This window comes from Bufo gargarizans, chromosome 3 (genome assembly GCF_014858855.1).
Source record: "Bufo gargarizans isolate SCDJY-AF-19 chromosome 3, ASM1485885v1, whole genome shotgun sequence".
NCBI lineage: Eukaryota > Metazoa > Chordata > Amphibia > Anura > Bufonidae > Bufo > Bufo gargarizans.
Genome location: NC_058082.1, coordinates 333,601,229 through 333,613,772, shown reverse-complemented (window position 1 = coordinate 333,613,772; position 12,544 = coordinate 333,601,229). Strand labels below are relative to the sequence as shown.

The 12,544-nt window shown below is 40.7% G+C and overlaps 1 protein-coding gene across 6 annotated transcripts in view; it reads left to right on the top strand.

Annotated features, from left to right (window-relative positions):
* KLHL12 (kelch like family member 12) overlaps positions 1-5,071 on the top strand; it is an 85,691-nt gene extending 80,620 nt beyond the window's left edge. For all 6 annotated transcript variants that reach the window (XM_044287667.1, XM_044287663.1, XM_044287665.1 and 3 more), the window contains one exon: positions 3,398-5,071. In XM_044287667.1, coding sequence (XP_044143602.1) covers positions 3,398-3,524 — 127 coding nt within the window. In that variant the 3' untranslated portion in view covers positions 3,525-5,071. The remainder of the gene's footprint in view (positions 1-3,397) is intronic.
* Positions 5,072-12,544: the final 7,473 nt, after the last annotated feature.

Below are 12,544 nucleotides of genomic sequence, written 5' to 3'. Positions count from 1 at the left end.
ATAACTTTAAAACACTTCTGAGATTTTCTAGTCACATATTGTATCTTTTATGACAGTGGTAAAATTGAGTAAAAAAAAAATGTATTTATAACAAAAATACAAAATTTACCTAAAATTTGGAAACCTTTGCAAATTTCAATTTCTCTACTTTTAAAATAGATAGTAATAACTCCAAAAATAGTTACTTATTTACATTCCGCATATCTCTACTTCATGTTTGGATCATTTTGTGAATGCCATTCTATTTTTTGAGGATGTTAGAAGGCTTAGAAGTTTAGAAGCAAATCTTGAAATGTTTCAGAAAATTTCCAAAACCCACTTTTTGAGGACCAGTTCAGGTCTGAAGTCACTTTGTGAGGCTTACATAATAGAAACACCCCAAAAATGACCCCATTTTAGAAACTACATCCCTCAAGGTATTCAAAACTGATTTTACAAATTTTTTAGGTGTTCCACAAGAATTAATGGAAAATGGAGATGAAATTTCAGAATTTCACTTTTTTGGCAGATTTACCATTTTAATCCATTATTTTTTTTTCCACTAACAAAGCAAGCGTTAACAGACAAACAAAACTCAATATTGATTGCCCTGATTCTGTAGTTTACAGAAACACCCCATATGTAGTTGTAAACTGCTGTACGGGCACACGGCAGGGCGCAGAAGGAAAGGAACGCCATATGGTTTTTGGAAGGCAGATTTCACTGGAATAATTTTAAGCTGCCATGTCAAACTTGAAGACCCCCTGATGCACCCCTAGAGTAGAAACTCAAAAAAATTACCCAATTTTGGAAACTGGATAAGGTGGCAGTTTTGTTGGTACTATTTTAGGGTACATATGATTTTTGGTTGCTCTATATTACACTTTAGTGAGGCAAGATAACACCGTTTTTTTATTTTTTGTTATTTACAATATTCATCTGACAGGTTAGATCATGTGGTATTTTTATAGAGCAGGTTGTTACGGACACGGCGATACCTAATATGTATACTTTTGTATTTATCTTTTACACAATAACAGCATTTTTTTATTTTAAAAAGTCTGAGAGCCATATTTTTTTCAGTTTTTGGGCGATTGTCTTAGGTAGGGTATCATTTTTGCGGGATGAGATGACTGTTTGGCACTATTTTGGGGTGCATATGACTTTTTGATCGCTTTCTATTACACTTTTTGTTATGTAAAGTGACAAAAAATAGATTTTTTTTTTATAGAGCAGGTTGTTACGAACTCGGCGATACCTGATATGTCAACTTTTTTTTATTTATAATGTTTAACACAATAAAAGCATTTTTGAAACAAAAAAAAATCATGTTTTAGTGTCACCATAGTCTGAGAGCCATATTTTTTTTGGGGGGGGGGGGGGGCGATTGTCTTAGGTAGGGTATCAATTTTTGCAGGATGAGGTGACTATTAGATTGGTACTATTTGAGGGGGCTTGTGCCTTTTTGATCTCTTAGTGTTGCACTTTTAGTGATGTAAGGTGACCCCAAAAATTTTCTTAGCACAGTTTTTATTTTATTTTCACCTGAGGTGTTAGGTCATGTGATATTTTTATAGAGTCGGTTAATACAGACATGGCGATACCTAATATGTCTACTTTTCTTTTTTTTTCCCCTATTTTTTTTCTTTATTTTGGGAAAAGACTTGAAACTTTAACTTTTTTCCCACTCTGGGACTTCAACTTTTCGGGGTCTGATCCCTTTTACAATGCATGACAATACGTCTGTATTTTTATGCATTGGCTGTAAGTGTATTACAGACTGTAATACACTTACAGCCTGCTTGCCTGTAAGATCCAGGGGGCTGGATCTCACAGGCTCTCCCGGAAGGCAGCCACGATGCCTAAGGAAGGCATCGGGCTGCCATCGGGTCCCCGTCACAGCAGCGCGGGGACCCGATGGCTGCTTCCTCCCTGCACGGACATCACACGTGCCATGGTCAGCTCTGACCGCAGCCATGCTGGGGTTAATGCGCCGGCATCGGTGATTTCACCAAAGCCGGCGCATACAGCAGGGGTCCGGCTATCAGTGACTGCCGGACACCTGCCGCGGATCGGGCGGGCGCAGCTCCTGCACCCGTACGATCAGTGTGTCGTACATGTGCAGCGCTGGGCGTTGAGGGGTTAACATAACACTGCTTAAGATGGCTCTGGATAGATTGGAGGATTGGGCAGAAAAGTGGCAGATGAAGTTTAACACTCACAAATATAAGGTTATGCACATGGGAAGGAAAAATACATGTCATGCATGCACATGGCAATACTGACTTTACAAAAAGGACTTTAGTGGACAATAAACTTAAAGGGTTTATCCAGTTGAACAGCGGATCGGCAGGGGTGCCAGGACTCGGACCCCCGCCGATCTAATAATGATGACCTATCTTGAGGATAGCTCATCATTATCCATTATTGGATAACCCCTTTAACTGTAGAAACCAGTCAGGCAGTCGCTGTCAAGGCCAGTAAGATTATTGGGTGCATCCAAAGGATCATAGATGCCCGTGATGAGAACATAGTCCTACCACTTTACAAATCACTAGTCAGACAACACATGGAGTACTGTGCACAGTTCTGGGCTCCAGTGAACAAGGCAGACATGGCAGAGCTGGAGAGGGTCCAGAGGAGGGCAACTAAAGTAATAACTGGAATAGGTGGGCTACAGTACCCTGAAAGATTATCAAAATTGTTGTTGTTTAGTTCCCTGGATCAACTTTGCAGAATAACAAGTTGAACTAGATGGACACATATCTTTTTATTTTTTCAGCCTTACTATGTTACCTCGCTCTTGACTGAGTAATCTGGTGACCAATTTCTGAGTCACCAGAAAAGAGTGAGTTGCATCCAACGGCTTGCTTTTATGGCCTAAGCAACAGGTCTCTCTCCATGGCTGATCCGTTTAGGCTACATGCAAATGTTTACATTGCAGAATATTTACATGCATAAACTGACCTGTGGCACAGATATCTAGATCTACAAGCATGTCAATTTATGTTCGGTTTGATGCACAGATTCTCTGTAGACTATCATGGTGAGGACACTTTCTGTGCTAAATCCAGATGTGGATATTTTAGACATAAAAAATGAGACTTTTAAACAAAGTTCTTCCTTTGTTTTAAAGTCTTCCTTGGCCCCATGCCAGCCTCATGCGTGTGACCACTCCCGCCAATCAAAGGGCTGCAGTGGTCACATTAAAAGAGACACCATTGCAGGAGGCCAGGTTGGACACGAACCAGCAGAAGGAGGCAGGAAATCATCACAGGAGTGTTTTTTTCCCCGATTGTGTGAATGGGGCCTAACGGTGTACATTTTCTGCATTAGTTATATGCGTTTAGCCTTATGCAGGTCTCCAATGTATTCTGAAACATATGTGATGCATATTAATAATTATTTTTTGTTTTAGGTATGATGGTAATTCACTCTTGAACAGTGTTGAATGCTATGATCCTCTTATTGACAGTTGGGATATAGTTACTTCCATGGCAACACAGCGCTGCGATGCTGGAGTCTGTGTCCTTCGGGAAAAGTGAAAGCAAAGACTGTTATACTGGAACTGGATTGTCCTACTGGTCTGTAGTTGGAAAAATGTGAATATTGACCTTCAGTTAAATATAAAACATGCCTGCCAACCACTGGAGCTTATTGAAGCTGGCAAAGACTAAGGTCCTGCTAAACTGTTAAACAAAAGGTGCCTCATCATTGTGCCACAGACAGCCATTCGGTTGTAAAACTTTTGATATCAAACTACATTTCATTAACAGAAAGAACAACCATTTTTACTGCAAAACGTTCCGTGGATGGTGCATTGCAAGAGACAAGTGTGGTTGTGTTGGATTTCGCAAGTCCCCTGGTGCCAGTCGACACATACATGCACGAATATGCACTTAAATTAATCATATATTGTAAATAGAAAATAAAGACTTGTTTAAGGCAGTTTTCATACTTGAGTATCTTGATCAGTATTTCACCTTAATATTAATAAGTCAAAACCGGATATGGGTTCATAACACGGAATGCATTTCTAACTTTCTCTGTTTTATGCTTCATTCTTGGTTTTGGTTTACAAATACTGACCATAATAAGCAAGTGCAAAAGTGGCCTAGAATTCTGTAAGGTAGGCCTCTTTCACATCAGCGTCTATTATTTCTATGATCCTGCTCCGTTATAGGAGCAGAGCATCAAAGATAATGGAATTGCACATAACTGAAGCAAATGCAGAAGAACAGACCCCATTTACTATAATGGGGTCCATTCCGGAGAACACCTTTTAGCAGAGAAAAAAACTCCTGCATGCAGGACTTTTTTTCTCCTCTATTTTTAACAAATTCTATGACTGAGGCCCCAAATGGCGCCTCCAAAGCAGATGTGAACGTAGCCTTAACTGCAACATGTTAATGTAAGTTCCCTTATTCTTATTTACAGTATAGTGAAATCCACAAACTTTCAGGAATATTATACCTGGTTGTTGGCGAGTAATGGAACATTTTTGAAGATTTACAATTGTTGACAAATGGTTGTCATTAAACATCTTACAAAACACCTAATGTAGTATTTCTCTACATTTGGCATACTGACAATGATGCATACTTGCACTATAATGAGATAAAAATTGCCTTTGTTTTCTCCAGTACAACACATGTTCCTGTTTTTGGTAGGACAGGCTAACAATCTAAAGTGTATGGTGAGCTCCTGACTACTTCTCCTCTTCACCCCCACCCCCAATCTCCCTGATGATTTAGATGAGAGGAGGATCGGGCTAATTCATTTTTTTTTTTTTTTTTCAAAAGGTTTGATCTTCATAGCTGTTGATTATGTAATGGGAGTTTTTTGGATGCGCATTTGAGGCAGATCTGACTGCTGGAAGTATTCTTTCTTTCCTTTATATTTCCAATTCTTTTCAAATCCACTTCTGGCTTTGCAGATCTTCTTCAAAACATTGTCTAAAAAAGTCTGTGTGGCTGTTCCCTAAGGGTACCTTAACCCCTTAAGGACCAGGCCATTTTTTGCAAATCTGACCAGTGTCACTTTATGTGGTGATAACTTTAAACGCTTTTACTTATCCAGGCCATTCTGAGAATGTTTTCTCGTCACATGACAGTGGTAAATTTGAGTCAAAATATTTCATTTTTATTTATTAAAAAAAGTACCTAATTTACCAAACATTTGGGAAAATTAAAAATGTTCAAAATGTCAATTTCTCTGCTTTTAAAACAGATAGTGATACCTCCTAAAATAGTTATTACTTTGGCATATGTCTTCTTCATGTTCGGATCATTTTGTTAATTACTTTTCTTTTTTTGGGGATGTTAGAAGGCTTAGAAGCAAATCTTGAAATTTTACGGAAAATTTTCAAAACCCACTTTTTAAGGGACAGTTCAGGTCTGAAGTCACTTTGTGAGGCTTATATAATAGAAACCCCCCATGAATGGCCCCATTTTAGAAACTACACCCCTTAAAACTGATTTTTCAAACTGTCTTAACCCTTTAGGTGTTCCACAAGAATTAATAGAAAATGGAGATGGATTTTCTTTTTTAATAGTGAACGCGCGTTTGACGCGCGTTTGGGTGATTGACAGCAGTGTTGTCCAAAGAGTCTATGGGTCAAACGCGCCAAAAAAAGCTCCTGTACTTGTTTGAGCGTCGGGCGTTTTACAGCGCGATCGTACGCGCTGTAAAACGCCCAGGTGTGAACCCTTCCCATAGGGAATCATTGGTTCTTGTCTGTTGTGCGTTTTACAGCGCGTAGGAACGCGCTGTAAAACGCTCAGGTGTGAACCCAGCGTAAAGGAGAGTCCACACACTGCTGATTACTCAGAGAGGTTTGCTGTGGATTCACATCCATTTACAGCATAAAGGGTGTGGATGAGGTTTTCAAAAGAAAAAAATATATATGGGAAATCTAGGGCATGTAAAAATCCTGCTATACTGATTCAGGGAACAAATGCTCCATCAATTTCCATCTTCATTTTAAAAAGGGTTTGGGCTCCACAGAAAATATGCATGTAGCATTTTTATTTTGTTACAGAATTGCCACAGCTATTACCATAAAAAATAATTGCATAAACTAGCAAAAAAAAAGTGATTTTACAATGCAGTTTCAAGCACTGTCACACACTACAGATGCAAACAATCTGCATTAATACAAAATATCATTATATGGAAGAGCCATTTGGGGAGTTTTATAAAAAGTGACGTAAAGGTAAAGTGGCTATTGCCTTTAGCAACCAATCAGATTCCACCTTTTATTTTTCAAAGGAGCTCTGAAAAATGTAAGATAGACTCTGCTTGTGTAGGATGTTTATTGTACTTGTGGTCTTCTGCGGGCATCCTCCACTGTATGCATTTTTGCAACAGGCCACAAGTGCAGGATTTGCTCCCCTGTATGTATATGTGTGTATGTATTTATGTACATATAAATATATATATATATCTGCACAACTGCATATGGGTTTGAGCACTTCCTGCCTGTGTAACACCACACAATTTTTTTCAGTTTGTTTGTATATATAGAGATTCCTGGAGGTGTATAAACTCCAATTTAAATGTGCCTGTTTTCCATCTACAGGCCACATTTAGGTGCACCTGTGAGGCCTCGGCCATTTCTGCCAGTCTTGAGTGGGACTCGCAGACTCCTCCCTCCTCCCATTGCTAGCATGGTTACATGCTGGAGGTAACTGGTGAGTTGTCTGTGAGTCGGACCTCACGCTCCTGTAATTCGCCTACTGACCCCTGGTATTGCCCATATGGCTCAGGTAGGTGAGTGTTAGGACCCGAGCTACTTGAGAAACCTTGCGCGCTGTGCTCGGGCTCAGATATGTCCTACACAGTAAGTCATGTTGGCTAATCTCTAAATTTTAGCATCAGTTTGAGGGTTTAGTAAGACCGCAGTATGCACCTGCCATTGCTATTATTATATTGTAGAATCTGCTATAGCCAACTGAGCCACCTTTGCTTTACAACAGTTTCACCCTTTGCATCTGTGTAAACAAAGAACAGGTTGCATGACTTGCAGGTACATATAGAGCTCTTTTCACAGCGATGATTGATGGGAGGAACTGGACTTCAAACTCCCATGATCATTATTGATTATCTACAACAGAGATCAGCAACCTCCGGCACTGAAAGCTGAGCTCTGCTTGGTTGTTATGGGCAACTAAGACTGATTTATTCAGTTTGATAAAAGTTGCCTATTGTGTCACAAATATGGTGTTCTCCCTGGAACAGCGAATAATGATTGTGGAAGGCTATGTGCGAAGCAGATCACTTAAGGAAACGTAAGAGACCTTTGCGAACAAGTACCCAGGAACACAACCACCATCTCAATGTTGTATTCTGGTTTAGAAATGGCATCAAACTGGCTCTGTTACAAACATGAATAAACCGAGGCCTCCATGATCAAGACGATTGAAGTCGTGCATTAAATTCAGCAGGGGTGCCCCTAAAATTGCAAGTGGCCCCTAAAAATTCACTTGAAGACTGTCTCAGCAAGTTGGTGTATCACGAATGACATGTCAGCGAGTAGGGAGATCTCTGAACCTGAAACCGTACTGAAAAAATGTGTGTGCAGGAACTTGGTTGCTAACTATGATTGCTGACAGACATTTGGACCCATTTGGTCCGCATCTGTGCTCAAATCTGTGAAAAGGCGTGACAAAAGCAAGAGAAAGCAGTATGGCAATATAAGTGAGCACACCCACCAAATAATACACAATAACACTGTATTGAATCACAAAAGACAAACCATGTCCCTAAATATAAAATCATTTAAAAACATGCTAGACACGTAAAGCACCCATCCAAACACCATCCCCCTAAAAAAAATATTAGCACCACCACAGTACAATAACAAGAAATAAATAAGATAAGCGTACCAAACAAATAACTCACAACCGGCAAATCATAATGGTGATATTGCAATACAAAACCTCTGTGGCATCCAACGCATATCACCAGTTATCCTGGCTTCAACACGGGTGTGTGTGTCAATACAAGAATGAAAATCTTTTATACATGATCATCGAATTAACAAACTTAGAAACAATACTTGATTAATAATACCTGAAAACGGCGGCCGTCGACCATGTGTTAGACGTCGCTGTGAGTATAGACGCCAAACTGCCGGAAATTTTTTGCAGATGGCAGTACGTTATGTGAAGACTGCCACATTTCCATACGAAAATGAAATAAAAAAATACAGCACAACTATAGCACTTCATATGAGTCAACTCAAGTTGCAGCACATGCGCATATCCTGAGTAAGGAGCCAGTATGGCCAAAGCCAAATAGCCACATGCGCGTGCGTGCACAAATGGTCGAGCTTATGCCGCATGCGCAAATCAGTAAGTCCAGATCAATAAACATTATTGATGACAAGTGAAATATGATATTATGTGACAGACGAAAGTGTCTAGGTACATTTAATGATCAGCAATCTACATTAAAGAAAGTGCTATTTAGATAATAATATGAAGTAAGCCCTAATATATCCTCAACATTACATATATATATATATATATATATATATATATATATAAAATAGAACGTGATGGCGCCACTGGACAGTAAAAGCTGGCGGGTGCTAGGTCCAGGGATATAGCTGCTTACCCCGTAATGATAATGAAGAAAACCGGACAGCACTCCAGGTAAAAAGCTATTGGTGTTTATTCACCCATGTGGAAGGCAACGTTTCACCTCATACAAAGAGCCTTTTTCAAGCAATGAACACAAGTACAACATGGGGTATATATAGTCCAACCCCTATCATATCACAATAAACATCAATTAACAAATTATACAAAAATAGAGTGCAAAAAATGACAAAATAAAATCCATAAATTCATATAAGGTGCATACGGCCAAATTCATAAATAATACATTATATGTATGACAGTAAACACACAAAATACACAGTAAAGTGCCAAAAATTAAATACATCTGTGCATCATAATAAATGTGGGAGGAGTGATGCAATGCTGAAATACAATGAGGGAGTGATGACATACCCCATACGATCACCTGAGTCTCACACGCCAGCTGCCACCGCCGCGTGCCGCCATATTGGCAGCTATTCTTCAATAGGTAAAAGCCTCTTATCATATGCGCATGCCCATATATATTATGGACAGGGCAGCGCCCATTATGTCCACATAGGTAGAGGGTCTGTGCCTCTGATGAGATGCAGCCTCCCTATTTTCTCCAGTATATCCATGTCCCAGGACGAGGAATATATGCCGCGATGGCGCTGCCCTGTCCATAATATGGGCATGCGCATATGATATAAGAGGCTTTTACCTATTGAAAAATGGCCGCCAATATGGCGGAGTACTAGTGCACATACTCCCGAAACGGCAAGTGGTGACGTCATCCTGTGGGCCTTTGACACAAATTGGCGCCTGCGCAGTGACAACTTCCGAACGCCGGATTCGGCGGCAGCTGGCGTGTGAGACTCAGGTGATCGTAAAGGGTATGTCATCACTCCCTCATTGTATTTCAGCATTGCATCACTCCTCCCATATTTATTATTATGCACAGATGTATTTAATTATTGGCACTTTACTGTGTATTGTGTGTGTTTACTGTCATATACATATATTATTTATGAATTTATGGATTTTTTTGTCATTTTTTGCACTCTATTTTTGTATAATTTGTTAATTGATGTTTATTGTGATATGAGGGGTTGGACTATATATACCCCATGTTGTACTTGTGTTCATTGCTTGAAAAAGGATCTTTGTATGAGCTGAAACGTTGCCTTCCACATGGGTGAATAAACACCAATTGCTTTTTACCTGGAGTGCTGTCCGTTTTTCTTCATATTTTTATATATATATATATATATATATATATATATATATATATACACGCTGCCTGTCCAAAAAAAGAAAAGTTGCCACCTGGATTTAACTAAGCAAATAGTTATGAGCCTCCTATTCCATAATTACTGCATGGGCGATTATATTTCAGCTGGCAACAAGTTATTTAACCCCAACTGGAGCAATGAGTTCCTTCCCATTTCTTAAACACATCTCGTGGTCGTGGAAAAGATGGCATGCATCAAGCAGAGAAAACATCTAAGGAGATTGCAGAAATTACTAAAATTGGGTTAAGAACTGTCCAATGCATTATTAAAAACTGGAAGGATAGTGGGGACCCATCGTATTCCAGAATGATCGTGATTGGCAATCACGTAAACGTTTGGTGAAATCAAATCGAAGAAAAACAACAGTAGAACTCAGGGCTATGTTTAATAGTGAAAGTAAGAGCATTTCCACGTGCACAATGCGAAGGAAACTCAAGGGATTGGGACTGAACAGCTGTGTAGCCAGAAGAAAAACACTAAGCAGTGAGACAAACCAGAAAAAAAAGGCTTCAATTTGCTAGGGAGCATAAAGATTGGACTTTGCAGCGATGGAAGAAGGTCATGTGGTCTGATGAGTCCAGATTTACCCTGTTCCAGAGTGATGGGCGCATCAGAGTAAGAAGAGAGGCAGGTGAAGTGATGCACCCATCATGCCTAGTGCCTACCTTACAAGCCTGTGGGGGCAGTGCTATGATCTGAAGTTGCTGAAGTTGGTCAGTTCTAGGTTCAGCAACAGTATGTGCTCCAAGAAGGAGGTCAGCTGAATACCTGAACATACTGAATGACCAGGTTATTCCATCAATGGATTTTTTATTTCCCTAGTGTCACAGGCATATTCCAAGATGACAATACCAGGATTCATCTGGCTCAAATGGTGAAAGAGTGGTTCAGGGAGCATGAGACATCATTTTCACACATTGATTGGCCACCACAGACCTTAACCAGACCTTAACCCCATTGAGAATCTTTGGGATGTGCTGGAGAAGGCTTTGTGCAGCAGTCAGACTCTACCATCATCAATGCAAGATCTTGGTGAACAATTACTGCAACACTGGATGGAAATAAATCTTGTGACATTGCAGAAGCTTATCGAAACAATGCCACAGCGAATGTGTGCCGTAATCAAAGCTAAAGGTGGTCCAACGAAATATTAGAGTGTGTGGCTTTTTTTTTGGTGGCGACTTTTTTTTTTGGACAGGCAGTGTATTTATACACTGAACAAAAATATAAACGCAACACTTTCGTTTTTGCTCCAATTTTGCATGATCAAAGATCTGAAGCATTTTCTACATACACAAAAGACCCATTGCTCTCAAATATTGTTCACAAATCTGTCTAAATCTGTGTTAGTGAGCACGTCTCCTTTGCAGAGATAATCCATCCCACCTCACAGGTGTGGCATATCAAGGTGCTGATTAGACAGCATGAATATTGCACAGGTGTGCCTTAGACTGCCCACAATAAAAGGCCACTCTGAAATGTGCACAATTTTGCCTTAATGGGGTGGGGGTTAGAAAACCAGTCAGTGTCTGGTGGGGCCACCATTTGCATCACACAGTGCAACACATCTCCGTCGCATAGAGTTGATCAGGTTGTTGATTGTGGCCTGTGGAATGTTGGTCCACTCCTCTTCAATAGCTGTGTGAAGTTGCAGAATATTGGCAGGAACTTAAACACGCTGTCGTATACGCCGATCCAGAACATCCCAAACATGTTCAATGGGTGACATGTCTGGTGGGTATGCTGGCCATGCAAGAACTGGGATGTTTTCAGCTTCCAGGAATTGTGTACAGATCCTTGCAATATGAGGCCGTGCATATCATGCTGCAACATGAGGAGATGGTTGTGGATGAAAGGCACAACAATGGGCCTCAGGATCTCGTCACGGCATCTCTGTGCATTTAAAATGTCATCAATAAAATGCACCTGTATTCGTTGTCCTGATAGAAGAAGAAAAAAGCACCGCGGCACTCACCACTGGTCACAAAGTTGCTGTTTGCAGTTTTATTTTTCAAATACACATCGTGGACGCAGACAGGACACAGGTGAATGGACAGGCTACAGCTGTTTCGCGCTGTGTTGCGCTTTGTCAAGGCTTGACAAAGCGCAACACAGCGCGAAACAGCTGTAGCCTGTCCATTCACCTGTGTCCTGTCTGCGTCCACGATGTGTATTTGAAAAATAAAACTGCAAACAGCAACTTTGTGACCAGTGGTGAGTGCCGCGGTGCTTTTTTCTTCTGCTATCATCATAACTACTATACCACCGACAGAGCACCACCGTGAAGGTTCGGGATCCAAGTGTTTTATGTGCTCCAGTGACTGCATGGGTGCATGTAGCAGTGCCGGTTGCGTTCTTTTCTCTCACTCCCTGTGTATTCGTTGTCCATAACATACGCCTGCCCATACCATAACCCCACCGCCACCATGGGCCACTCGATCCACAACGTTGATGCCAGCAAACCGCTCACCCACATGATGCTACGCACGCTGTCTGCCATCTGCCCTAAACAATGAAAACCGAGACTCATCCGTGAACAGAACGCCTTTCCAACGTGCCAGACGCTATTGAATGTGACCATTTGCCCACACAAGTCGGTTACGACGACAAAGTGCAGTCAGGTCCAGACCCCGATGAGGACGACGAGCATGCAGATGAGCTTCCCTGAGACGGTTTGTGCAGAAATTC